Source organism: Mytilus galloprovincialis, chromosome 1, assembly GCF_965363235.1.
Source record: "Mytilus galloprovincialis chromosome 1, xbMytGall1.hap1.1, whole genome shotgun sequence".
NCBI lineage: Eukaryota > Metazoa > Mollusca > Bivalvia > Mytilida > Mytilidae > Mytilus > Mytilus galloprovincialis.
Genome location: NC_134838.1, coordinates 116,036,533 through 116,063,977, shown reverse-complemented (window position 1 = coordinate 116,063,977; position 27,445 = coordinate 116,036,533). Strand labels below are relative to the sequence as shown.

General features: G+C 33.5%; 1 protein-coding gene across 2 annotated transcripts; it reads right to left on the bottom strand.

The window, feature by feature from the left end:
• Nucleotides 1-4,223: 4,223 nt before the first annotated feature.
• LOC143052975 (L-threonine 3-dehydrogenase, mitochondrial-like) lies at nucleotides 4,224-26,969 on the bottom strand. 2 transcript variants are annotated; one of them, XM_076226154.1, is made up of 9 exons: nucleotides 26,825-26,969; nucleotides 10,972-11,140; nucleotides 10,150-10,192; nucleotides 9,826-9,896; nucleotides 7,193-7,408; nucleotides 6,707-6,813; nucleotides 5,979-6,069; nucleotides 5,088-5,354; nucleotides 4,224-4,541 (listed from the first exon to the last, which is right to left on the bottom strand). In XM_076226154.1, exons 2-9 carry the CDS (start codon nucleotides 11,117-11,119, stop codon nucleotides 4,360-4,362), a joined length of 1,125 nt encoding a protein of 374 aa, XP_076082269.1. In that variant the 5' UTR covers nucleotides 11,120-11,140; nucleotides 26,825-26,969; the 3' UTR covers nucleotides 4,224-4,359. The 2 variants fall into 2 exon arrangements, with proteins under 2 accessions (XP_076082269.1, XP_076082268.1); XM_076226153.1 differs by having other exon boundaries at nucleotides 26,730-26,875.
• Nucleotides 26,970-27,445: the final 476 nt, after the last annotated feature.

The window sequence follows — 27,445 nt, the reverse complement described above, 5'->3', positions numbered from 1 at the left end:
TCTGATGTCAGAAGATGTAACCAAAGAAAATAAACAAAATGACAATAATACATAAATAACAACATACTACTAGCAGTTAACTGACATGCCAGCTCCAGACTTCAATTAAACTGACAGAAAGATTATGATTTCATCATATGAACATCAGGCACAATCCTTCCCGTTAGGGGTTTAGTATCATACCATCATAACATATATGAGAAGAACATAATCCGTGTCATGCCAACAACTGGTTTTTGAATAAATGTGTTTAGTTCCGATGCAAACACACTATAAGTGAATCAATATTAACGCCAAAATATGCAATCTTTAATGACCTGACAACAGTATCGTAACGTCACCATCTAAAAATGGATAATTAACGATAGGAAATGAAAAATCATCTCTTTTATCATAAATTTTAGTATTCAGCTTTCCGTTAGTGATATAGATATCAAGATCGAGGAAAGGACAATGGTCATTGTTAGTATTAGCTTTATTTAAAGTAAGTTCAGCAGGATAAATTTCTTTAATATACATACTGAAGTCGTCATTATTGAGAGCCAAAATATCATCCAAATATCTAAAAGTATTATTAAATTTGTTTATCAGATGTTGTTTCGATGGGTCTTTGCTTATTTTTTTCATAAATTGTAACTCATAGCAATACAAAAACAGGTCCGCAATAAGTGGTGCACAGTTAGTCCCCATTGGAATTCCGATAATCTGACGATATACGTAATTCCCAAAGCGAACAAAAATGTTATCTAGTAAAAAGTCAAGGGCATATATAGTATCAAAGCATGTCCAATTAACATAGTTTTTTTGTTTATTGCTACTAAAAAATGACCTAAAAGAGTTTGAACATATATATTCACATTCTGACTTTTTAAATGCCCATTTAATTAGGTGTGTGAATTTGTTCTTAATGAGAATGTGAGGCAATGTGGTATACAGGGTAGAAAAATCAAAACTTTGAACAGATTCAAAATCACCAATATAAGCATGCAATTTATCAAGTACTTCCAACGAGTTCTTGACACTCCAAAAGTAATTAATTCCACTATTTTCGAAGGCCTTATTTGAACAATTTATTATCAGATTTTTAATTGTACCAAGTGTGCTGGTAAGAAGAATAGACAATTTAGTAGTGGAACAATGGCTTGAAGACGAAATAAATCTATATTTGTAAGGTGTTTTGTGTAGCTTCGGAAGCCAGTACATAGTTGGGACTTTCATTGTATTTGGCTCTGCTTGTAAAGCGGTAGCTAAAAGTTTATGTTTGTTACAGATGTCGTTTTCTGAAAATGGAGTCAGTTGGAATGTTGGTGAATTGGTGATTTCTTTTTTCAGAACCTCAATGTAAAATTTACGTCAAACAATGATAATGTTATTAGCAGCTTTATCGGCCGGGACAAAAACAAATTTCATGGCTAGTTCTTTTAGTTTATGTTTGATACGAGAAATAGGTTTTTTGTGGTTATTGTTAATAGTAAATAATTTTGCAATACCATTTTCATATTGAATACTATAACTTTTTAGATATTTGGACATATTAAGTAAATGTTTATAATATCCACTTGACATGCTTGAAATTCTTTCAGATAACTTTTGGAGCAGTTATGAGTCTTTGAAGCATGCTCACAAAGGTTCTTTCGGTGATATCATTTTCATATTGGTCAAAACTTTGTTTCGCTTTTCACCAGCTTTGAAGGAGATGTTATCAAAGAATTGATAGAAAACAACACAGAAGCTTACTTTCTAGCTCATCAGGCCCAAGCATCATGTTAGGCATTGTCATTACTAAAAACCAATAAATGTCTTCTAATCTGAGGATCAATTCAACATTTTAAAGTGTTTTACTAATGATACTGACAAGCCACCACAAAGATATATAAATAGAACCATACAAATAGTTAGCAAATACATATAAAAAAAGATGTGATATGATTGCCAATGAGACAATTCTCCACAACAGACCAAAATGACATAGAAATTAACAATTACAGGTCACCGCACAACCTTCAACAATGAGCAAAGCTAACACAGCATAGTCAACTATAAAAGGTCTCGAAATGACAATGTAAAACAATTCAAAGGAGAAAAATAACGCTTATTTATGTACAAAAAATGAAGAAAAAACGAATATGTAACACATAAACAAACGACAACCACTGAATTACAGTCTACTTATATCATGTTCTCAGATATCATCTCTCAATTTAAAAAAATCACGAAAAAATTGAACCTATTATGTGTTGCTCTCCTAGCTATAAAATGTATCCAAAATCAAAGATGTGGAACATATTCTATCATAATCATTTGGTGACTAATGCAATTAGTGTCTCTTCCATGCCCGTCTTGAACATAAAAACTAAACTAAATATAAAATAAACAACACTCCTAATGGTCAGGTTGGTTGTCATCGTGCAACACAGTTAATAACACATATAGGAAAATCATAGAACTACATTTATCATAAAACACTGTCAAACATCCAAACATACTATCCACACTTGTTGTTAATAGTAAAATGTTCTTTAAAATGTTGAATACGTATATCAACTATCTTCATTACTGAATTAAAAAAAGAGTCCAAAGATTTTTTGTCAGCTTTTTCCCGTTTTATCCATTTCATACTGTAAGTATGGAGTGAGTCGTGGATGATATTACGACACTCATTCCAATTAATAATTGACGGGGGACGATATTTAGGTCCTTTACTGAGGAATGATTTTAACTCTCGGTCTTGAACGATGTTAAGATCTCCTGTTATAACATGGGAAATGGGTCCATACATATATTCGGAGGTACTACAATTACATGAAGTAGGTGTATTTTCACTGATATTAACATCTTTACACAGTTGACTATAATTAAACACAAATTTCCGGGTAGATTTCTTGTAAATATAACAAATAAGAGGTTCTAATTATTCCTTAAAATATGAAGACAAAAACTGACGGGGTCTCTGATTTTGGATAGACGCGTTAAAATGTAGCGGCATAAAACAAGTTTTTTCAGTACACAAATGATAACCAACTGAAAGATAAATATCCAATTAACCACATCATAGACAAGACTAAACCATATACTTTGGACAATACTTACTCCAACAAAAAGGGAAAGCATTCAGTCTTTTCCATAATTTCCACCTATAGTATAGTCTGTAAGGAATGGAAATAATTTGCGATTGTCTCAATAATTAGTCTTCAATTTTTCATATCCTCATCAAAGGTTTCAATTTTGACTGACCTATAACGGTTAAAACTGTGTTGCAAACTATCAATGAATGTTTTTTTTTTTCTGTTTTAAATTTTAATGTTAAGAGCTATATAGAACTGTAACACTGTACATGTTTATATTTTTGTAATGACATGAAATACGGAAGATAAAACCACATAAATAAATAACAACTTATATAACATCAAAAGTCCTTTAGAAGGAAAAATATTTAAACACTTGCAAATTGTACATGTACTGCAAAATGTTTCCAATATTTATATCAAAATTAGATATTCATAAAAAAATTATTGATATATTTGGTTAATAATAAGTTAGTTAATCATTGATTTAAAAAGTATCAGATACTACCAACAAGTTTTCTCTCGTTTACAATATGTTTACAATATCACATGAATATATTATACATTCTATTACTAGTACTTGTTCTCGTACTATCAGACCTGTAACATACATGACATACATTATAAACGATTGTGGACTAAAATCATTACCAAAATATGGACCGTTTACGTTTGGTCTCACATTTTATAATAAATAACAAATCCTTAAATATACAAATAACAATCAATAATGTACAGAAATGTAATGCAATTTGGTCCGAGTACACAGTTATCCTTAGTGTGGACAGTGTGTTACTTGCCAATTTTTGTTATACCCCTTCCAAATTTATTTCTCCATGTTTTATGCCTCATATAGCAAGTTGGGGGGTGAAATGACACTGTAAAAAAAGTTGGGTCATAAATATTAATGTAAAGTAGTGATTAGGTCCAGCTGAAAAAGGTCAAAAATTAGCACTTCGGAAGCTGTCAAAAGATTTCAAGACCCCCTTAACATAAGATTGTCCATATTTTGAGTTAGAGCTGATGAAGTTTTCTATAATTTTGATATAATTTGTCCCAAAAGTAGTACAACACACTGTAAAAATATTATTGAGAAAGCGCAGGTGGGTTTTTTTTAATTTTCATTTATTGTCTAAAAGAAATGCACTACGAATTAACTGTGTACTCGGACCATTTAGCAGTACAATTTATGTTCATTGTAGAACGACCATTTCTCATGTTCATGAGTTCTAGGGTCTATTTACCGGTAAATTGCACATTTCACAGTCTAAAATGTAGCTAAATCTTTCCGATATTATGCTGCTGAAAGCTTTTGTTTTCCGTCTTTACTACAAGCGTCCAGATGGCTGTCCGTGTCGTAGACTGGTCGTAATTTTTCAAACATTATATCACAGAGACCTTTGATATCATAGTCATGCTTCCATCCCCAGTCAGCACGTGCATTTGAGTCGTCAAACACTTCTGGCCATGTATCGGCTGAAAATATAAATATTCAGCCATTTTCATTTTGGGGAAAAGTGATGAGATAATTGTTCAAAGGTAAGTTGCATTAACTGTTGCGATTCTATTGCTGCTATATGTACAATTTTTCTCGTGCTGTTATAATGAGAACGTAAAAACATTGATAATGAATTAATATTTTAAACACAGTTATAATTTTCATTTCTTTTATTTCCCTATTCTGGCAGCAAAACACTCATTCAGGCGAAGAGAAGAGTTCGTTTCAATGGTCTGCGTGATATACAAATACACAGCCACGTCAACTCCGAATATGTATGTTGTGTATAATGAATGCTATCTTCACGTTTGAAAACCCTTGCAACTTGTTTTTAATTGACCGAAAAGTGGCCTGTCGTATTGCAAAATGGCTGCTCTTATCAAACACACCCTTACTTTCCAGTCTAGCAAAATTTTCCCGACCTTATTGTGTCGAACCCACCCACAGGCATCAATTAAAATCAATCAATCGATCAATTTTACTAACGACGTTGTAGTAAATTAGATCGAAGGGGGATAACTCACCTATTTTTTGTCTGCTATCTGCTTCATATTTAGCCTTGAGGTGAGGAACATGTTTTCTAACCTCGGCTACCAATTCTTCTGGAGTAAAGCTCATCGCTGTTACGTTGTAAGTTCGTTGTTTGAGTTGATTACCAGGTAATTCCATAAACTGAACGACTGAACGAAGGCAATCGTCAATATACATCATAGGAAGACGGGTGTCACGTCTCAAGAAACTGGTGAAATTTCCAGTTTGTAAAGCATCATGGAATATATGTACTGCATAATCTGAAAGAAATCTTATACAGGTGAAACAATGATGAACATATATTATAAACCAAATTGAATGATATGAAATCAAACAGACCTAGAAAAATTCAATTGCACATGGTCGCTATCTATTTATAATTAAATGCATGTTTATATCAGGTTACATGACCGTCGGCATTCTTTGAAGGTCATCTCGATGTTTAATTAAATGACATCTAGACAAAAATACACACGACATGTTGATTAAAATAAGCGGAAAGAGTGTCAATAAGACAACTCTTTATCCATACATGTTACCGAGTTCATGTCGTTAATACATTGTTACTTATTTATTAAATACACTTTTTTGTAATTTGAATATAAGTTTTAGTATGTTATAACTCAAATACGAGAATTTGCGTCAAATCGGTGTAGAGGAATTTGACAGCTAATGCCTCTTTATTGGTCTTTCTCATTTTGAAAATCTTTGATATAAACTGTTTATAAATTTATAAAATGTCAAGAATTCAATCTTCCATCGATCCATAAATCTTTCTTGAGTCTGTATTCGACTTTCTACTTTTTGTATGAAAAAATTAATATTCTCATATACAATAAAATGTAGTAATTACATAGTACTTAGAGCTTTGAAGGAATATTTACCTGTAGTTCCGCCACCTGGGTTGGTATCTGCAGATATAACACCGGGAAATCTAAGACTTCTGAAGTCCATACCAAATCGGTGGTAATAGTACTATAAATTAAATCAATTTCGATGTAATATTTAAATGGCCAACCTGTATTGATAAATATTTTAATCTTTATTGTCTAAATCAAAACGAAAACCATTCCTTTTTTGTAAAGATTCTGCTAAAAAAAGTTGTTTCTGAAATGAAAATTGATGAACTGCTCAATTCTTGTAACTTAAGGTGAACTGTTTGCCGGAAGGTTTTGCCAACAAAACAGGTAAACAAATTTTTTTTTTAACTACAATGAAAATATGGAAATGAAGTTGAGTAAACTAACCACCAATACGCTAAGAACAGGGGTGTAAACGACATACCTCTCCCATCAGTAAACTAACCAGTAATACGCTAAGAACAGGGGTGTAAACGACATACCTCTCCCATCAGTAAACTAACCACCAATACGCTAAGAACAGGGGTGTAAACGACATACCTCTCCCATCAGTAAACTAACCACCAATACGCTAAGAACAGGGGTGTAAACGACATACCTCTCCCATCAGTTAAGAACAGGGTGTAAACGACATACCTCTCCCATCAGTAAACTAACCACCAATACGCTAAGAACAGGGGTGTAAACGACATACCTCTCCCATCAGTAAACTAACCACCAATACGCTAAGAACAGGGGTGTAAACGACATACCTCTCCCATCAGTTCAGCGTGTACCTTGGATACACCGTAGATTGTTCTTGGTCTTTGTATAGTCAAATCGGGGGTAGGGTTCCTTGGAGAATCTGGTCCAAATGCACCTTTAAATATAACAATTAAATAATTTGTATGTACCTTTGGAAAGATAGTTGTTGGCATTACAGGGACAAACGTGATTTATTTAGCAACAATAATTGGTAGGTTGTATTAACTATTCATTTAACGCATAATCAATCGAAAATTTATTATAAAAATAAGCTTTTAGTTTACAACCGTTTTTTTTTAATTTAATTCTTTTAGGTAAATGATATTTTCGTTTTCGTATTCAACAAATTATAGTTGATATTTCTTACACTATGTAACCTTATCATATCTAGCATAAGTTATCTACCAAATGTTATGAAGTGAAGATTCAACACAATTTTTTTCTCGACGTGACACTTGTGGTTTACTTTTTGTGACGGAATGATAGATACCTACCGATCGTACTAGGAACAAACAACTTTAACTTGTATTGTTTTGATAATTCCAATACATTGTGTAGACCCTCAATATTAACACGCATTGCCAGAGGGACATTGTTTTCTCCTACAGCACTCAGTAAAGCACTGAAATGTACTATCCAATCTATATTGTGAGTAACTATGAGTTCTTGAAGCCGCTTAAAATCTAAGATGTCAGCGAACACGTATGGACCTGGAAAAAAATAAATGTAAATTCACTTCAGATATTTGTACATCTAACTCGCATTCATTATCAGGCTTTTCAGCTATTCTCTCAGTAAACCGAGAAGTAATTTGAGCTGAACCACCAAATCCAGCGATCTGATTGGCTGAACCACCAAATCCAGTGATCTGATTGGTTGGCTTCTGAATCTGAGTACGATAATCGTAATCAAAAGTTTGTGGGAGTGGCTATTTGTCCGGCTAGCCGGACGAATAGTGCCAGGGCTATTTGTCCGGCCATTACAATGCGCATGTCATATAAATGTACTTTCGGAAGTGTGTGTAGTATTATCTTCAGTAGTACCGAGGGGGCGCGTGTAATCCGATCACTTATTTTCAATTTTAAGATCATGGCTGAAAACGGCGATATCAATATTTGTGATAAATCTTGCAGTTTTCGGAATTTGACAATGAAAAACGATAGTATGAACTTCAAAAAATGATATAATCTTATGAAAGGGACTAAAGAAAGGATGGGTTACAACCTTGAAGTGGGGATGTTGGATATAGGATTATAAAAAGTGGGATAATGAAATACAGGTGACAACAAAGATGGGATTAGGAGAAAAAAAGAAAAGAGTAATTTTGGAAAAGGAGCACACCGTGTCACCCCGACCCCTCACGTAAAAAAATAAAATCCAACCTAGAATTTCTGAACAAGATTTTAACAGTGTTGTTCACTTTTTATTTGGGGGGGGGGGGGATTATAAAAAAAATCTCCCATCTCTCACTCAAAATATGGATAACTTTATGTCAAGGGGTCTATAATTCTATTTGACAGCTACAGACATTATAATTTTGTAACTTCAGCTACACAAAATCCTTTACGTTAACTTAAAATGCACTACTGAGTCAAACAATACTAATAATTTATTCTCTCTACTTATTTAAAAAATATGGAATATACATGATTTTTTTTTATAATTATTCGTCATCCACATTGGACTATAGTATGAAGAAAACAATTTCAATTACTAGTAACAAGATTAGGCCCTAACAATAAAGATTACAAACATCGATGTGCTACCCCCTGGTGCTGCTGAAGATAATATTACACGCACACACAAATAGTGACATGCGCATTGTATTGGCCAGACAAATAGTCCTGGTACTATTCGTCCGGCTAGTCGGACAAATAGCAACTGCCAAAGTTTTATGACTACGCGTTGGAACTTGGTGTATTCGTACATTGCTAAGGATAAGTGTACAACCTCCGGGTGCGGGAATTTTTCGCTACATTGAAGACCTGTTGGTGACCTTCTGCTGTTGTCTGTTCCATGGTCGGGTTGTTGATTCTTTGACACATTCCCCATTTCCATTCTCAATTTTATTAATACTTTATTACAAGAAACAGGTCCCACATTATTTTTTTTTTATATAAAATTCTGTATACCAGATCTGTTGGTTTCTTGTCCATTTTACATCGTTTATATTAATATATTGACTCTTACACTTACACTTAGAGTACAGATAGATTATATAATGATAATAATGTATTATGTAATATTAGTAAGTACTATCAAAGGTGAACTCTTAATTCACTGACTAACACAGTTGTAGTGTTTCTTGTTATATGATTAAAAGTCTGTTATGAAAGTAGAAGCACAGATAACATGTTCTTGGTGTTTGCAAGCACAGATAACATGTTCTTGATGTTTGCAAGCACAGATAACATGTTCTTGATGTTTGCAAGCACAATAACATGTTCTTGGTGTTTGCAAGCACAGATAACATGTTCTTGATGTTTGCAAGCACAGATAGCATGTTCTTGGTGCTTGCAAGCACAGATAACATGTTGTTGATGTTTGCATAAGTCAAATAGGTAATGCTGCAATCATTGATACATTTAAAATAACTTGTAATACCGAATAACAGAAGTAATCTGTTTTAAAAATTAAGAATAGTAACTATGTTATATTTGAGGTTTTTTTTAATTTAGAATGAAATTCAAAACAGTGTTGCTGTGGCCATTGATTGACACATTAAATTCATCCATTGACTGGGACAATTTACGTGAACGTTTGTCTGTAACGACCACTGTTCACGACGTACCTACGATAGACATTTAAACTATGGGGTCACCAAAGGTTTCTTAACGCCTTTAATTATAAAATAATTCGAAAAATTAATCAGGAATAACCTTTATGTTTTGATTTATATAATTGATATAAATCAAAACATCGTGTTATTTCTGATTAATTTTTCGAATTACTTTATTAAGGTGTTGAGAACCTTTGGTGACCCCATAGTTTAAGTGTCTTTAAAAAGTACATAGTGAGCAGTGGTCGTTACATACAAACGTTCACCTAAATTGTCCCAGTCAATGGATGAATTTAATGTGTCAATCAATGGCCACAGCCACACTGTTTTGAATTTCATTCTACTTACCACTTGCAGCAACATTTGGTGGTGCTTTTATGATATCTGACATAAAAACATTCTGAACTCCATAGCGCTTTCTGGAAAAGAAACCAAAAATTCGAATGACTTACAACTGAAACATGAACATAGTTTTTCATTCTATTTGTATGATATAAAGTAGCAACTTTCAAGCGCTGAATGTTTACTCAAAACTGTTGCCCCAATCAAATAGAAAACCACAATTATTCTAACTGCTTTAAAGAAAGCGCTCTTTCAGCATTTATTTTACATGAAGTTAAATTGTTTCTAAATTTGTACGAATGACAGCTGTTGTCCTGTATAATAACATACCTCATCAAACTTGCTAACCCTGTTCCAAGTTGACCCAGACTTCCTAAAATAAAACAATTAAAGAATTACAAACATGTTTATGTTCAATTATATGTTAGCATGTAGTTTGGAATTTTTACACACATATATCATTGTTTAAGTGTATGGATTATGTTATTCTATTCTCTTACAAGATGTATATAAACTTTCTAGCTCAAAAGTATAGTGGTTTATTGGTCATGATAAATTTGTAGTAATGATTTATTTATTTGATATTATAAGTAGCTTAGAATGCTTGTTTTATTCTCTTTTTGTCAAGTTTTTGTTTCTTTGACACATTCCCTATTTCAATTCTCAATTCTCAATTCTCAATTCTCAATTCAATGCAATAAAAATCCAAATATATCAAATCATGACAGATCGTCCCCGTGTCGGACACATCAATATCATATCATGACAGATCTTCCCCGTGTCGGACACATCAATATCATATCATGACAGATCGTCCCCGTGTAGGACACATCAATATCATATCCTGACAGATCGTCCCCGTGTAGGACATATCAATATCATATCATGACAGATCGTCCCCGTGTAGGACACATCAATATCATATAGTTGAGTTTTGATTTTACAAGTATTACACCAAAATTCAAGAATTTCTTAAACATCATATAGAAACAATGGTCCAAAAAAGTTCATCAAAAGTAAACATAGCATAAACACATATGACAAGATGGGATGAAAATAAAATAAAAAAATAAACGGTAGTGAAGACGAGTGGTTAATAACCAGGAGGTCTCACTTGAAAATGTATAAGCCTGATAAATCATACATTGGTACCTGTTATCAGTACTCTTGGTTTGTTGCCTTCGTATTTGGTGTGATCATCATTGTACTGTCTAGAAGACACGATGACAGAACAACTTTGGCATCTCCCGAGCAATGAAGACAATGATTTCTGGGCGGTTTTCTGGATGACTGTCTTCATAATACGATATATTACAAAAACCTGTATTTAAAAACAAAACTAAAAATGAAAAATCCTTCACGCTTGACCGAATCATAGTGATTGATCAAATTAGGAGACAAAACTATTAAAGCAAAAATTGTATGTCTCCAATACAATTCTTTTACGGAACCAGCAATATTCGTTGCTTTTTTTCTTTTTATAGACAAAAGTTGTTCAGAGGGTATTGTATTTTAATTGGTATCCCGTAAAGATCATAATATTGAACAAACTTTTCAGGATTAACATGTTATTATTCCTCATTTATTAAAGAGAAACAATATTACATAACCTTTGCATTCCAGTTTTGAGAGTGTTTTTAAAACACGAAATAAACCAAACAGTGCGCTAATATTTTTCCATTCCTTATGTCAATAGACATTTAAAAATAATTATATAAGGGTATAATTGTCGTTATTATGTCTCGACATATCCTTATGTGTATACATTTAAAGGAAAGCTTTTTATTTTTTTTATTTTAGTTCTATAACTTTTCTATTACGTGTAAATACAAAACGTGACGGTCATATCATCTATAGAATTTCTTGCAGTAATAAGATGTGAAAAGTGGAAAACCATAGTAGCTACAGTCAAAGAAAGGTATGATGAGGCAGGATGTCCCTAATAGGAACCTAGTACACTGGGCGCATTGCATTTGTGCCAATTTTTAAAAAATCCAATCTTTCATTTGCGCCACAAGGTTATATTTTATTTGCGCCAAAAAATAAAAAAAACTGCATTTGCTCCATTTTACAGGTAAATGCTCTATCGCGAATAAGATTTGTTTCTACAATGAGTATTCCCCCTTAATAATTGAAAGAGTTCATACTCATTTCTAATACAAAACTGAGTCACTAAGGTTAGAAGTTATATAGAATGAAATTCAAAACAGTGTGGCTGTGGCCATTGATTGACACATTAAATTCATCCATTGACTGGGACAATTTACGTGAACGTTTGTCTGTAACGACCACTGTTCACGACGTACCTACGATAGACATTTAAACTGTGGGGTCACCATAATTAAATTTCTAATTATTTCTAAAAACGTCATAAATCCTTTTATAACAGAACAACCTGCCTAGTCCTAGTACACACAGTGTACTAAAGGCAAAGAAAGGCGAGTGTCTGAAAACAGCTTAGCTTGTAATAAACCACGTTGTTAACAAAATATTACAAACCTAATCGGATAAGTTTCATTGATTTCTTGATTCCTACGAGACAGGTGTTACCCTTAGAAAAACTGCATTATAATCATTTATATATATGAAAGTACATCCTGAATAGTTTAAGTTTATAATTACATTAGATGTATATGTTTTTACTATACTATATATAAAAATATTAATTTTCGCGAACCATTTAGGTCACGGAAATTCCAAAATATGGCATCAGTAAGGAGAGTTGTGCAAATAATGAGAATACACAGAACCCCCATCCAAATTATCTTTAGCTAAAAGTATTCATCATTTTCTATTTTATATGTACTAACAACATTCCATTTTTCTATAATTTCGATTGAAATATTCCAAAATCTGAGTTAAAATCGATCGAATGCCCCAAATAAACATTGTCTGATTGGTTGAAGTACTGTGGCGTCGATGATTAGCATAATAAGCCTCGATGTAAAGAATAAGCCTCGATGTAAAGCACACGCTTCACATGAATAAGGAGAGTTTTACAAATAATGTGAATACACAGATCCTCCATCCTATTTATATTTTGCTGGAAATGTTGCAGTTTTCATCATTTTTGTTTTGATTCTGCTCACAACATTCCATTTTTTCTATAATTCCGATTTAAAAATGTGGAACCCGCAATAAAAATAGATGGCCTCAATGATCTAGCAACGCAAAAAATTCCGTTACTGTTACCCTGAGTTCTACGATGTTACATTAGCCTGGGATCCGGCCCAATCTAGCTGCGCGTCGTCAGGTCAAGATTAGCCAGGATCCCAGTCTAAATTAATGTTACATAAACCAACCAAATCACACATATACAGAACTTTGCGCTCAAACGTAATTCTTGGTGAAGTATACGGGTAACTTCGTTTACGGAAATTTATACACACTTTATAATTAACATATTACCTGGCTTTTACATATTCACGTTTTTTTTATGCTGAACTGTAGTCGAATTCAATTCTATACATTTTTTTTACATGAAGCAATAGGAGTAAGAATATTTATTTAGAGCCAATTTAACCAGCATCTGCATGCACAATCAACAAAATTATTTAACGGTATTTTTGAGAAATTTAAGTTCGATAGGTTATCAATTAGAGAAATTTTGGTAAGTATTACTTATTTATGTTAAGGTTCTACTGATGTGCTTCTCTAGACCTTTTTGACGGTCCGTTTTATCCCATTTATCTCAATACTATCTCCGATGACAGGAATGTCAACTCGACCTATTCGTGTCGAAATGAAAAATCCAATCTATTTGATGAAATAATTTCTTCTTCAACGGTTCATGCATTATTTTTGTATTATTTGATAACCAATCACATTCACGTTGCATGTTTGCATGAAAATGGTTATGTACATGTATTAGTGAATTGTAAGGGCGATGCAGCATGCGAGGTCAGTGCGCGATCACGTGACATTATTATTTGTAAACAAACATGCTCCCCGTGTAACACGTGTCTGAATTATCCTTTCAAAGTGTTTTGAATCTTTCAATCACTATTTTATGATATTTTTCTTTTTGTTTTTAGGTTTGCATATCAGTAGCCCAAGTGAATTATAGAAATAGTTCTGAGTTGTGGTGGTTTTTTTTTTGATAGCCTATAGAATAAGAAGGTAAGTCTACATAAGTTATATTTACATGTAACTAAATAACCCGAATAATTCAGTCGTTATACTCCGCTGATCTACGAAGGCTACATTAACGCCTGAACGTCTTCCTCGATCAAGACCGTCAACAGGAAAATTCATACCGCTATGCACTGTGGGAATTTTGATTTAAATAGGCAGCTAGGGAAGGAGGAGCTCCAGATGTTAATTTATGTTAACTGATGTTAACTGATGTTAATTAATTATTATCGGATTTGTGTTAATTGAACACACGTGTTTGGTAAGACAGTTGCGCAGACTCATTATCCTAATCGCCGCCGATTGGCTCTCTCTCACAGAGAGCAGGCGACGCGGCCAATGATCATAAGGAGTTCAAGCCCTCGTGTGGGAGAAAATCGGACACGGAAAGGGCTTGAATTATTCGAGTTAGTAACTAAAGTCTAAAAAGATGACTCCACTTTCCCTCTATATTTTAAAACCCGCTTACCAATTTAAACAGCATTTGCTCCCCTTGAACGCTAATTTGCCCCTTCCCCGTCATTTCCCTTTAAATTTGCTCAAAAGTCATATTAATGGCTGATTTGTGATTTTACCATCTTAACTGAAATTTTCATATTGAACAATCCCAGAAATTACACCTTATTTAATTATCACTATTTAGTCCAATCTGGGAAAAACAGTCATACACTGTATGTACAACTTCCTGTTTGGGTCATGCGGCCGAAAATAAAGGTTTTTTAGTAGAGAGCTGAGGGAGGAAAAACTTAAGAAAGCGATCAATAGAGTATGACCCACTTTTTTTCAAAATTAAAATTGAAGTAAAAAATTATTTTGTTTAAAGTATTTCCAAAATTAATAAAGTTAAAACGGGTCTCATTAAAAAGTATTGTGCATGGTGAATTGTTTCAACGGCCTCCAGATAGCTTCAACTGGATGAAAAAGTTGTGTAATTTCAGAATTTATCCGGTATGGAATAAATAGCGATTAGGTGTATTGACATCGACGTAAAAATATAGGAAGTAAAGATACATGTAACTCCCCTTTAGGTTATGATAAATATTGGATATGACATTAAGAAGTTATAAAACTTTATTCTTTGAATATGTTTCTAGCGTAACATGCACTCTTAGTACTGCTTTTTATACGTCTGTCAAAGACGGGACATATTATGGTATACAAATGTCCGTTGTCCGTCTGTCTGTCCAGCATAAACATGTGGCACCGTAACTTGAGAACGACTTATCCAAATTTCATGAAACTTATATAGTTGTTTCTTATGATGGTCACATGATCTTTTGGTGAAAATAAGATTAAATTTTTTGAGTTACGGCACATTGTAACTTAAACAGGGGTGTGTTTTTTTCACATGTCACACCGTATCTCAAAAACAATTCTTGATTATGGCTTAAAACTTTAAACACTTCTTAGTTACATTAATCTTAATATCTGTATACTTTTTGGTGATGATTCAAAATTTCATATTTGAGTTATTGAGTATTTATCATGTTTTTTCCAAGTCCGGATCCATAATTAGTTTCAAAAACCGGAAGTGTGCCATTTGGCCTCAGACCACAATTAATTTCTCTATCATTTCTTTAGAACATTTTGTATCATAAAAAAAAATGGCACCATGCACTTTTGTCAAATTTTTTGTGTGTTTATGTATAGCACTAGTCCCAAAATATATCCAAAATTCAGAAAGATTGAAGCAATCACTTTTACAAATTTAGCCAATATACATCCATACCCCTATGGACAAGTCAAGAGATGTTCCGAAAACTGTAAATATGACCTTCTTGCACTTGGCCTAATCACTCATTCCATATCAAAATCAGTTTAAATACAACATCCAAAAAATTATTTCACCTCTCATCTTTCATTTCCAACCAACAAAATCTAAGAAATGAGTGGGGAAGGGAAAGAAAAAAAATTAAGGAAAAATACACTCTAATTAAAAGGAACTACATTCGTCATTAATTGTGGTCTTGGGCCATTTGCAATGTTTTTGAAGCACCTGCTGTGCAAATTTCTTGGATTTTAACCTATTTGGAATACCCTTTGACATTAATAAAATGTTTTACTGGCTTCCTATGCAAGAGGAAGCGAGAGAGAAAAAATATTATGTCATTTATCAGAAGCCTGTGTCAAAAACAGGGTCGGTTGATAATTTTTTTAGGCAGTTAAGCTGCCTTATGCGAGCACCCTGGATTTGTGTGCTACCCAATAAATGCTGAAATATATGCCATTGTTATCATCTAGCTGGCTACTATATTATTTATAACTTATTGGACAGTTTTTTCATACTTTTCATTCTGGATTACAAAAAATATGACCAGAAAAACCTTAAATGATCGTCGATTTTCCCAAAAATTTGAAGTTGCACATAGGAAGTAGAGCACATTAGAAATCCTTATGTAGTTTATTCTCCCCTGAGCTTTTGGCTAAGATGTCAAAGAACAAATGTATGAAATATTTAATCGCTGAAAATCTCTAAAGACAAGTAGTTGAGATTTCCCAAATTGTAAAAGTCGTAGGAATATTGTTTGTCGTCAATACGTAGTCAACTACGTATCTATATGTCAGTAGTCTATTATATATAATGTGAATACACAGAACCCCCATCCAATTATGGTTATTTTTGGAAAACAAATAGTGTGATTTGTCAAATTCAGCTGATTTTTTAATCGTCTGGAAAAAAGTGTACATTTTATGAGGGGGGATAATCCCGAGCTTAAAAACACCCGATCCCGGAGTCCCGATAAAGGTCCTATCCCCCCTCTTTTATGGTCATGTCTAAGAATTACTGTTTAATCTTCATTTGGCAAGAATACTTCAATAAGATACCCCCATTTCTACCCTCATGCATGTATATGGACAGATCATATGTTATCCTATGTCATTTGAAATTGTGACGCCAGAAAGCATTCCCCCCCCCCCCCCCCATTCGATAGCTGATAATTGATTTTCTGTCAAAATCTTAATGAGATCAAGGTGAATTCCGAGTATTGTCTGATAAGTTAAAGTCAGAGAAACTCTGATCGTCGATTTTCCCAAAAGTTTTGAAGTTGCACATAGGAAGTAGAGCACATTAGAAATCCTTTTAAAGTAGTTTATTCTCCCCTGAGCTTTTGGCTAAGATGTCAAAGAACAAATGTATGAAAAATTTAATCGCTGAAAATCTCTAAAGACAAGTAGTTGAGATTTCCCAAATTGCAAAAGTCGTAGGAATATTGTTTGTCGTCAATACGTAGTCAACTACGTATCTATATGTCAGTAGTCTATTATATATAATGTGAATACACAGAACCCCCATCCAATTATGGTTATTTTTGGAAAACAAATAGTGTGATTTGTCAAATTCAGCTGATTTTTTAATCGTCTGGAAAAAAGTGTACATTTTATGAGGGGGGATAATCCCGAGCTTAAAAACACCCGATCCCGGAGTCCCGATAAAGGTCCTATCCCCCCTCTTTTATGGTCATGTCTAAGAATTACTGTTTAATCTTCATTTGGCAAGAATACTTCAATAAGATACCCCCATTTCTACCCTCATACATGTATATGGACAGATCATATGTTATCCTATGTCATTTGAAATTGTGACGTCAGAAAGCATTCCCCCCCCCTCCCCCCCCCCCCCCCATTCGATAGCTGATAATTGATTTTCTGTCAAAATCTTAATGAGATCAAGGTGAATTTCGAGTATTGTCTGATAAGTTAAAGTCAGAGAAACTCTGATCGTCGATTTTCCCAAAAGTTTTGAAGTTGCACATAGGAAGTAGAGCACATTAGAAATCCTTAAGTAGTTTATTCTCCCCTGAGCTTTTGGCTAAGATGTCAAAGAACAAATGTATGAAAAATTTAATCGCTGAAAATCTCTAAAGACAAGTAGTTGAGATTTCCCAAATTGCAAAAGTCGTAGGAATATTGTTTGTCGTCAATACGTAGTCAACTACGTATCTATATGTCAGTAGTCTATTATATATAATGTGAATACACAGAACCCCCATCCAATTATGGTTATTTTTGGAAAACAAATAGTGTGATTTGTCAAATTCAGCTGATTTTTTAATCGTCTGGAAAAAAGTGTACATTTTATGAGGGGGGATAATCCCGAGCTTAAAAACACCCGATCCCGGAGTCCCGATAAAGGTCCTATCCCCCCTCTTTTATGGTCATGTCTAAGAATTACTGTTTAATCTTCATTTGGCAAGAATACTTCAATAAGATACCCCCATTTCTACCCTCATACATGTATATGGACAGATCATATGTTATCCTATGTCATTTGAAATTGTGACGTCAGAAAGCATCCCCCCCCCCCCCCCCCCACCCCATTCTATAGCTGATAATTGATTTTCTGTCAAAATCTTAATGAGATCAAGTTGAATTCCGAGTATTGTCTGATAAGTTAAAGTCAGAGAAACTCTGATCGTCGATTTTCCCAAAAGTTTTGAAGTTGCACATAGGAAGTAGAGCACATTAGAAATCCTTAAGTAGTTTATTCTCCCCTGAGCTTTTGGCTAAGATGTCAAAGAACAAATGTATGAAAAATTTAATCGCCGAAAATCTCTAAAGACAAGTAGTTGAGATTTCCCAAATTGCAAAAGTCGTAGGAATATTGTTTGTCGTCAATACGTAGTCAACTACGTATCTATATGTCAGTAGTCTATTATATATAATGTGAATACACAGAACCCCCATCCAATTATGGTTATTTTTGGAAAACAAATAGTGTGATTTGTCAAATTCAGCTGATTTTTTAATCGTCTGGAAAAAAGCGTACATTTTATGAGGGGGGATAATCCCGAGCTTAAAAACACCCGATCCCGGAGTCCCGATAAAGGTCCTATTCCCCCCTCTTTTATGGTCATGTCTAAGAATTACTGTTTAATCTTCATTTGGCAAGAATACTTCAATAAGATACCCCCATTTCTACCCTCATACATGTATATGGACAGATCATATGTTATCCTATGTCATTTGAAATTGTGACGTCAGAAAGCATTCCCCCCCCCCCCCCCCCCCCCCCCCCCATTCGATAGCTGATAATTGATTTTCTGTCAAAATCTTAATGAGATCAAGGTGAATTCCGAGTATTGTCTGATAAGTTTAAGTCCGAGAAACTCGAAAAAAGTAAATAAACAAGGAGGAAAATACATCTTTCTATATATTTCTTTCGCCAAATTCTTTAGCAAATGACGAATTTTTACCGCCACAAGTATTATTTTTTTGCAAATTGGGAAAATGGCAACCGCCAGCAGAAACCCTGTGTGAGGACACCCTATCAAGCTTGCGCTCGTGTTGTGTTAAAACATTTTTAGTATGCTGAAAAATACCAACAATAGAAAAATAAACAAATAATCGATATTGTAAAATATCATTGGTTGAAGAGCCAATGATTTACATAGATATAGGAAGATGTGGTGTGAGTGCCAATGAGACAACTCTCCATCCAAATAACAATTTAAAAATTAAACCATTATAGGTTAAAGTACGGCCTTCAACACGGAGCCTTGGCTCACACCGAACAACAAGCTATAAAGGGCCCCAAAATTACTAGTGTAAAACCATTCAAACGGGAAAACCAACGGTCTAATCTATATAAACAAAACGAGAAACGAGAAACACGTATATATTACATAAACAAACGACAACTACTGTACATCAGATTAACATACATGTACATAAATATATCAACCATAAAATACAACTAATTTGATTTACACCACAACTGTTGGAAAAAACCTTTATGTCTATCATGTATATAACTTATCTCATTCTAGTCCATTCAACTGACAGAATCAGTGTAAATTTCATGAATTCTTTAATATCATGTACATGTATAATCATGGACTATTCTTTTATATAGCAATATCTGTTAGCCATTTAGAGGTCTTTTGCATTTAAAGTTCAGTTTAAGTGGGCTTATTTTGTGAAAACGAAGTCAATTTCCAGATCATAGTTTACATTTTCTTTATATTTTGCTGTGTCAAAATAACCTCAATATCAAGGACAATATATAGACCCAAAACCTGTCTATCACATTCTACACATAAGATTTTAGCAGGAAAGACTGTGATTGGAGTATTTAACCATTGCAACTTTTTAATTTGATCTCCTCCACTAATTGAAGTAGAATATTTAATGAAGGTGTGTCCACAATTTAGAATATGTTTAGATATGTATAGAAATGATGTTGAGCCTGTTTTATAAATTGAAAAGGTTACATTTTCCCCCTTATTTTAAAATCTAAGCTTGAACCTCTGCGGTCTTACAAAGTTGCCCCCTGCCGGGAATCTGGTTGTAACATGTACAACAATCAAAGATCAACCCACACTTAACTGAATGTTATTGAAAGACATCTAGAGGTTGATATCAGAGGCAGATTTAGGGGGGGGGGGGGGTCCTGCTTTTTGAGAAAAAATTCAGTTGCTTATATAGGGAATCACTGAATCATGACGAGCCCCCTCTTAGGTCAGTCAGTGGGCCCCCACTTGAGAAAATTTCTGGATCGACCACTGGATATACACTACAGTATCTAACAGAAGATGAAAAAGGGAACAATATGGTGAATTTTAGAGATTTATATTATTTCATGTACATGCATTTGAAATATATCAGATATATTGTTCGATTTTTTTTAGTTCTAAGTTCCAAGGTGACATAGCTTCCATTTTAGAAATTGGATTTAAATGCTAGTCTATCAGAAGAATTTTTCCTTTTAATTGGTTGTAGATATGGAATCTTATTTTACCATGAAGTCAGATTTTAAAATGACTCTGGGAATGAAGATGTTGTAAAGACTGAATGTCAGTTTTAGTCTTATATACAAACATGTATGTACTTTATAATTTTAGTCTTGCATGTATATAATTATGTGTACAATACATATATCACTGATTCAGTGGCAAAGGTAAATAGACACTGACAAGTCTTAGATCTATAATATTTTATAGTTTTGAATGTTTTGTCCATTGACTAAAACTAGGTGGATGTTTGTGTGTTCTTATTTCCAACAGAGGTACACTCAACATATATCAATATGTGCATTAAGCAAATTGATAGTTGCTAGATACGGAATGATTATACAACAAGAAAGTTTTAACCTGTGTATATATACTTAAAATATGTTAAAAAAAATCATGTCTTTTTCAGGACTTCCGAATCCAACCATGTAGTATGGAATGTTGTTGAGATATGGTTTTGGTCAATGGATGTTAATGAAGGACATGTAGTACAAAGTATATCACTGGATTTAGCTCTTTGTCTAAGTGTATTATTAAAGTACTTTGCTTTGAGCTCAGTTCATTGTTATGCAATTCATTCTTTGTGAAATAAAGATTTGACAGAAAACTCTCATGTACAAGGATTTGTCAAAGTAGTACCACCTCTATTTACAATGTAAGTATTAGGGAGATAAAAGCATTCCATTTTGATTTGAACCAAACATATTATTAAAAAAAAGAACAAATTTACCCAAGAATGCTACTCCCACTATATTTGTACTAGCAATATGATGCTAGGTTGTTTTAATACATCTGTAGACTACTGCCTACTTATGACTCTGTCCTGAGTGTATATGGTCCTTCAACTATGTGGGGGAAAAAATATAAGGCCTATCTAGGCTTATCAATTTCTAAAACTATATTTCATTGTACATATTTGAAATTTTTATATAATTTTGTGGGTTATGGGGCAAACAGTCGAGGAATTTAGGGCCAAAAACAAACATTTTTGTAGATTCAAGACAATAAATTGGAGTTATCTCTCTTTGTCCAGAATGGTTGTTGAATTAATATTACCTAAAACCATTGCTTTATGAAATCTTCTTTGAAAATTGGAGTTATCTTTCTCTGTCCAGAATAGTAGTTGAATCGACTTAAAATAATGCTATATATACAATATACAATGCAAAATTCACTTTACTACCAACTGATAAATTTAAGCCGTCTTTAATAGCCATTCAGTGATTACAAGCACTTTGATTATCATTCTAGGGTTATCCCCTTTCACAAATGGAAAAATTTCTCAAGTTTGTCTCAACAAAATTTAGTGAAATGCGTATACAATGCTTACATGTATTACCGGTACCTCTAAACTCGGTTTAAGTTCAATTTTTAGCAGCTTCACTTTTACAGTTCTTGATTTATGTACCTTTATAATGTTATATGCTAGCGGAGGCATCATCACCATGACTGTATGACATTTACACTTTAATACTTTATGATGTATTGAAATGAGTAGTTGAATAATTACTGTTGCAAACTCCATTAAAAATTTGATTTGAGATCATTTTTATACAACCGCAAAAATTGAAAACTTTTTGGTTGTACATTGGTATCAGGTTGTCATCATCGTCTTCATCCAAAGACATTCGGTTTTCGCACTCTAACTTCAGTAAAAGTAAAATAGAAATATATGAAATTTAGACACAAGATAACGTAAGTATTAGTAAACAGAAATCTATGATATTTTAACATAAGGTCTATGGCCACATAGGGAGGGTTGGGATAGATTTTAGTAATTTTAGTTCCAACAGTGTAGGATTTAGGGGTCAAAAACAGGCCCCAATTAAGCATTTTTCTTGGTTTTTGAACAATAACTTTAGTATAAGTTAATAGAAATCTATAAAGGTTTATGACCACAAAAGGAAGGTTTGGATTAATTTTGGAGTTTTGGTCCCAAGGAATAAGGGGCCAAAATTAAACTTTGTTTGATTTCATCAAAAAAATGAATTACGGTATTGTGCTTCTTTGATGTGCCAAATCTAACCATGTCCAAATTCTTAATTTTAGGTCCTGTTTTCTAATTGGTCTACATTAAAGTCCAAAGGGTCCAAAATTAAAATAAGCTTGATTTTAATAAAAATTGAATTCTTGGGGTTCTTTGATATGGTGAGTCTTAACATGTACTTAGATTTTTGATTATGGGCCCAGTTTTCAAGTTGGTCCAAATGGGGGTCAAAAATTATTATACTAAGTATTGTGCAATAGCAAGAAATTTTCAATTGCGCAGTATTCTGCAATGCACAGTATTGTTCAATAGCAAGAAATGTTCAATTGCACAGTATTGCACACTAGCAAGAAATCTCCAATTGCACAGTATTGTGCAATAGCAAGATATTTAATTGCACAGTATTGCACAATAGCAAGAAATATCTAATTGCACAATATTGCGCAATAGCAAGAAATTTTCAATTGCACAGTATTGCCAATAGCCAGAAATATTCAATTGCACAGGATTGTCCCGTTTTCAAATTGGTCTACATTAAGATCCAAAGGGTCAAAAATTGAACTTTGTTTCATTTCAACAAAAATTGAATTCTTAGGATTCAAACGCATTGATCTCAGCAATTTCTTCACTGTCGTTCCCTCAATAACTGCATTAAACAGTTTCTAATCATTATTCATTCAAAACCATTTTATTATACCAATGTCTCACACACAACATATTATAGTATACTGTTGTCTATCAGTCCATCATCCACACTTCAGACAATAACTAGAAAACACTTCCCCCTACTTTCAAGAAACTTTGTTGAAATGTTTATATCTATTGACATTAGCTCCACATCCATTTTATAAATTTTAGAATTTTCATTTCCATATTATGAAGAGAGATTTTATCCTTAAAAAAGAGAGAATTTTCCAATTTTGAACAATAACACAAAAATGCATCCATCACCTTTAATTAAACTTTGGTGAATTGTTTACACTATTGACCTAAGGTCCCTTTTGATTGTAATAAATTTCAGATTATACATTTCTGTGTTATGAATTTTTATATATGCTAAAAAAAAGAAGGGATTTTATAGTTTTTGGACACCTATAATTGCAAGAGTTTCTTGCTACATTGAAAACCCATTGGAGGCCTTCAGCTGTTGTCTACTCTATGGTTGGGTTGTTGTCACTTTGACACTTTCCTCATTTCCCATCTCAATTATTCACATAAACACTTCCACATCATTTTATAAAACTTGGGTGAATTGTCTATGTCTGTTTGTTGACTTCAGCTGCATTCCAAATTTTTAAACAAGATTAACAACTACAGGTCCCCAAATAGCCTTCAACAATGACAAAAGCTCATACAGCACAGTCAGCTATAAAAAGACCTTAAAGTGACAAATATAAAACAAATGAAATGAGAAAAAAAATAGACTAATAATTGTACAAAACAAAATAGTTCAACCTTTAAGCAAGCTTAAAAGGAATCAAGACATATCATGCGCTTACAGTGCAGCTATTTATTGACAAACTCCATATTCAAACACTCAAACAACTAATTCATAGAGAGGGTGGAAGTTGAAGCCTCCTTTTTTTATCAGTCAATGCATTTGAATGAAGACATGTACACATCAACTCAATTTGTTAATACACATTTCCAGTCTAGCTTTCAATACATTTGTAACGACCTTTAACCCCACTGACAATTTGCGTCTGTGTCCATACTTGTATTATAATACTTTATTCTGATTGGCTAACTGCACATCACGTGTTATTCCTTAAGCAATTGCATTGGCGGATCCATGGGGGTCCGGGGTTTTGAACCCCTCCTTTTTTGGACGATCAATGCATTTGAATGGGAGCATATAGTTAACCCCCACTTTTCTCTGGGTTGGGACCCCCCTTTTTAAAATGGCTGGATCCGCACCTGAATTGCATCACTCATACAACGTTTCATTCGTGATAACACGCGATCCCACAATAAAGTGCACACGTGAATTAAATAAAGCAATTATAAATTTCATGTTTAATGCACTTCGGTCAATGCTTTTACACCCCAATGAAGTTACAAAAATAAGCATTCAATTCTTAAAATGAATTAAGAAAAAGGTGACTACTTTGGCGTTGGCGTTGGCGTTGGTCTGATTCAACCACTTATAAAACTTAGAAGTTATTATGCAGAGAAACGCGAATGTCTGCTGTTTCACATCGTCCTACTTTTGGAACATTGTCCCTTCATTTGTAATTCTAAAGGTTTTAATAAATTTTAGTTTTTTAAAACTACAATCAGATTTCAAGAGGCTATGGTGGCCGAGTGTTCTAATTAGGTCATCTACAGTGATCACCATCGTCACTTGGAATCTCGCTCGCGGCAAAGTGTTCGACTTAGATTTAATTTGACTAGGATTGCCAGTTAAACTTTTGAACGTCGACGATTCTCTCTGGATTCTCTTACTTCCTTAAGCATATAAAACTACCGCTATGATTTTCACAAGAGTCAACTTAAAAGTGGTGTTAAACACCTATAATCAATGCCAATCAAATTGTGTCAGATACTTCAAAGACTTTTATTCAAAGCAAAAACGTTTGGGAACTTCTAGGGTATGGTTTGTGTTCATTGGTGAAGGTCGTAGTGTTCATATACAGGCAGTTGTTTACATCTTTTTCATTTGGTCTGAGGACTGAGATTGATAGTTGTCTCAATGGCAAATTACATCACATCCCTTTATTTTGGTATTCTAGCATGAAAATGTTAAGTCATATATATATAATTTAGTTTCTCGGTGCAGTGGCGGATCCAGAAATTTTCATAAGTGGGGGCCCACTGACTGACCTAAGAGGGGGCCCGCTTCAATCACGCTTCAGTGATTCCCTATATAAGCAACCAATTTTTTTCCCAAAAGGGGGGGGGGGGGGGCCTGCCCCCACTAAATCCGCCTCTGCGGTGGTTCAGCCGAAATCATTATGAATAGACACAGGAAGATGTGGTATGAGTGCTAATGAGACAACTCTCCATCCAAATAACACATTTATTAAAGTAAACCATTATATGTCAAGGTACGGCCTTCAACACGGAGCCTAGGCTCACATCGAACAGCAAGCTTTAAAGAGCCCCAAAAATTAGTAATGTAAAACCATTCAGACGGGAAAACCAACGGTTTAATCTATATAAAAACGAGAAACGAGAAACACGTTTGAACTTACAACATAAACAAAAGAAAACTTGATTCAGTGTCGTGTATTTATTTTATCTTTACTTCCTGTAGCTGTACTATAGTGATTATGCTTGATTTTCCTAAATAGGGGTTATATGAATCAGCAGGGATATTGCATCAGTCATTTGTCAATGAAAACCACAAAATAATGTCCGCTCTGAATGATTCATGGTAGATAAGTACAAAAAAGTAACTTCTTTAACGAACATGTTCCGCTACAATGACTTTAATTACAGCTATGTATAGTTAATAGGTCCGTTCAAGTGAATAGGTATAATGTATGTATTCGTGTTGAACACTTCAGAAGAGAAATGGTTCGTTTCAGGCCTAAAATGAAACCTGCATTTAAGATTTAGTAAAAGATTAATTCAATTCCTAGAAAACCAGCATTACGCTGGTATTATGATAAGTTTAAAAAACGGGACCTGAAAGCAAAAGTCAAGTCCCCTTATCTAGTCAAGAAAAAAATGCGCTAAAATGAGTAAATAAAAACAAACAATGAAAAACGATTAATGAACTATTTGACCCTGATCTGAGACAAAACAGGATGTAGGTCTACATCTCAAAACTAATATGAAAGAGTATTATTCTTAAAACCAGCGCGGAATAAATTATCTATAAAAATGATGTATCGGGAACTATCTATTGTTGAAGACCTATGTTGACCTCTATGTGTCGATTTTTTTCTGTGGTTGGTTTGCTGTCTTATTGAATTAAACAATGATTTGTATAGTTCCTATTAATTCCAGCAACTCCTTTTATTCATAAATAACTGTTCTATTCTAAATTATTAAATTTCAATTGTAAGTAGTATTCTCTGTTATATTAATGAGAAATAAGTCGAGAATTAGCTTACCTTATGTTACAACTTTATAATTACCATACATGTATCCAAAGCATACTTGTCCAGTCAGATTTGAAATAACGAGGACAAACAATTTATTAACTTACCGTAAGAAGTTATAAAAATATTACTTTTCAATAATACGAAAACAATCAACCATTGAATGATTAATCCCCGTACTTTGTATATATTGAACAATGTTAAATAAGCTAAATCTAGATTAAGCAAAATCCCCTAAGTGAAGCATGTGTTCTGTGGGCTCGGCTCTGTCGACCAATAGAAGTTGTACTAGAGTGGTGTGTGTCACTTTCAGAAGTTTTAATTGGTTATTATAATTTCCATATAGAGTTCCTATTAAAGTTGAACATAAACCAATGTAGAGAAAGTCGTTCAACTGAAACAAATATATACATTTGCAATAAAACATATGTCACACGTAAACCTATATGACCTAGTGAAACTTACCACGGCTGAACGACTTATAAGAAAGGGAAAAGCAGGGCCAAATTAACTTCGTTTTAAATTTCTTTACATTTCAAGTTTGATTTATGTAATTATAATATTTAAATATTGAAAATGTTCAATGATATTTCAAAACCTTTTGAAAGAGAAATGTACTGAAATGAATTTGAATATACAAGGTTTGAAATTACAATTCTTTGTATATACGCATTTGATTTCTATTTCAATAGTCGTATACACATGAATAGCTACCAGAATATATGAAA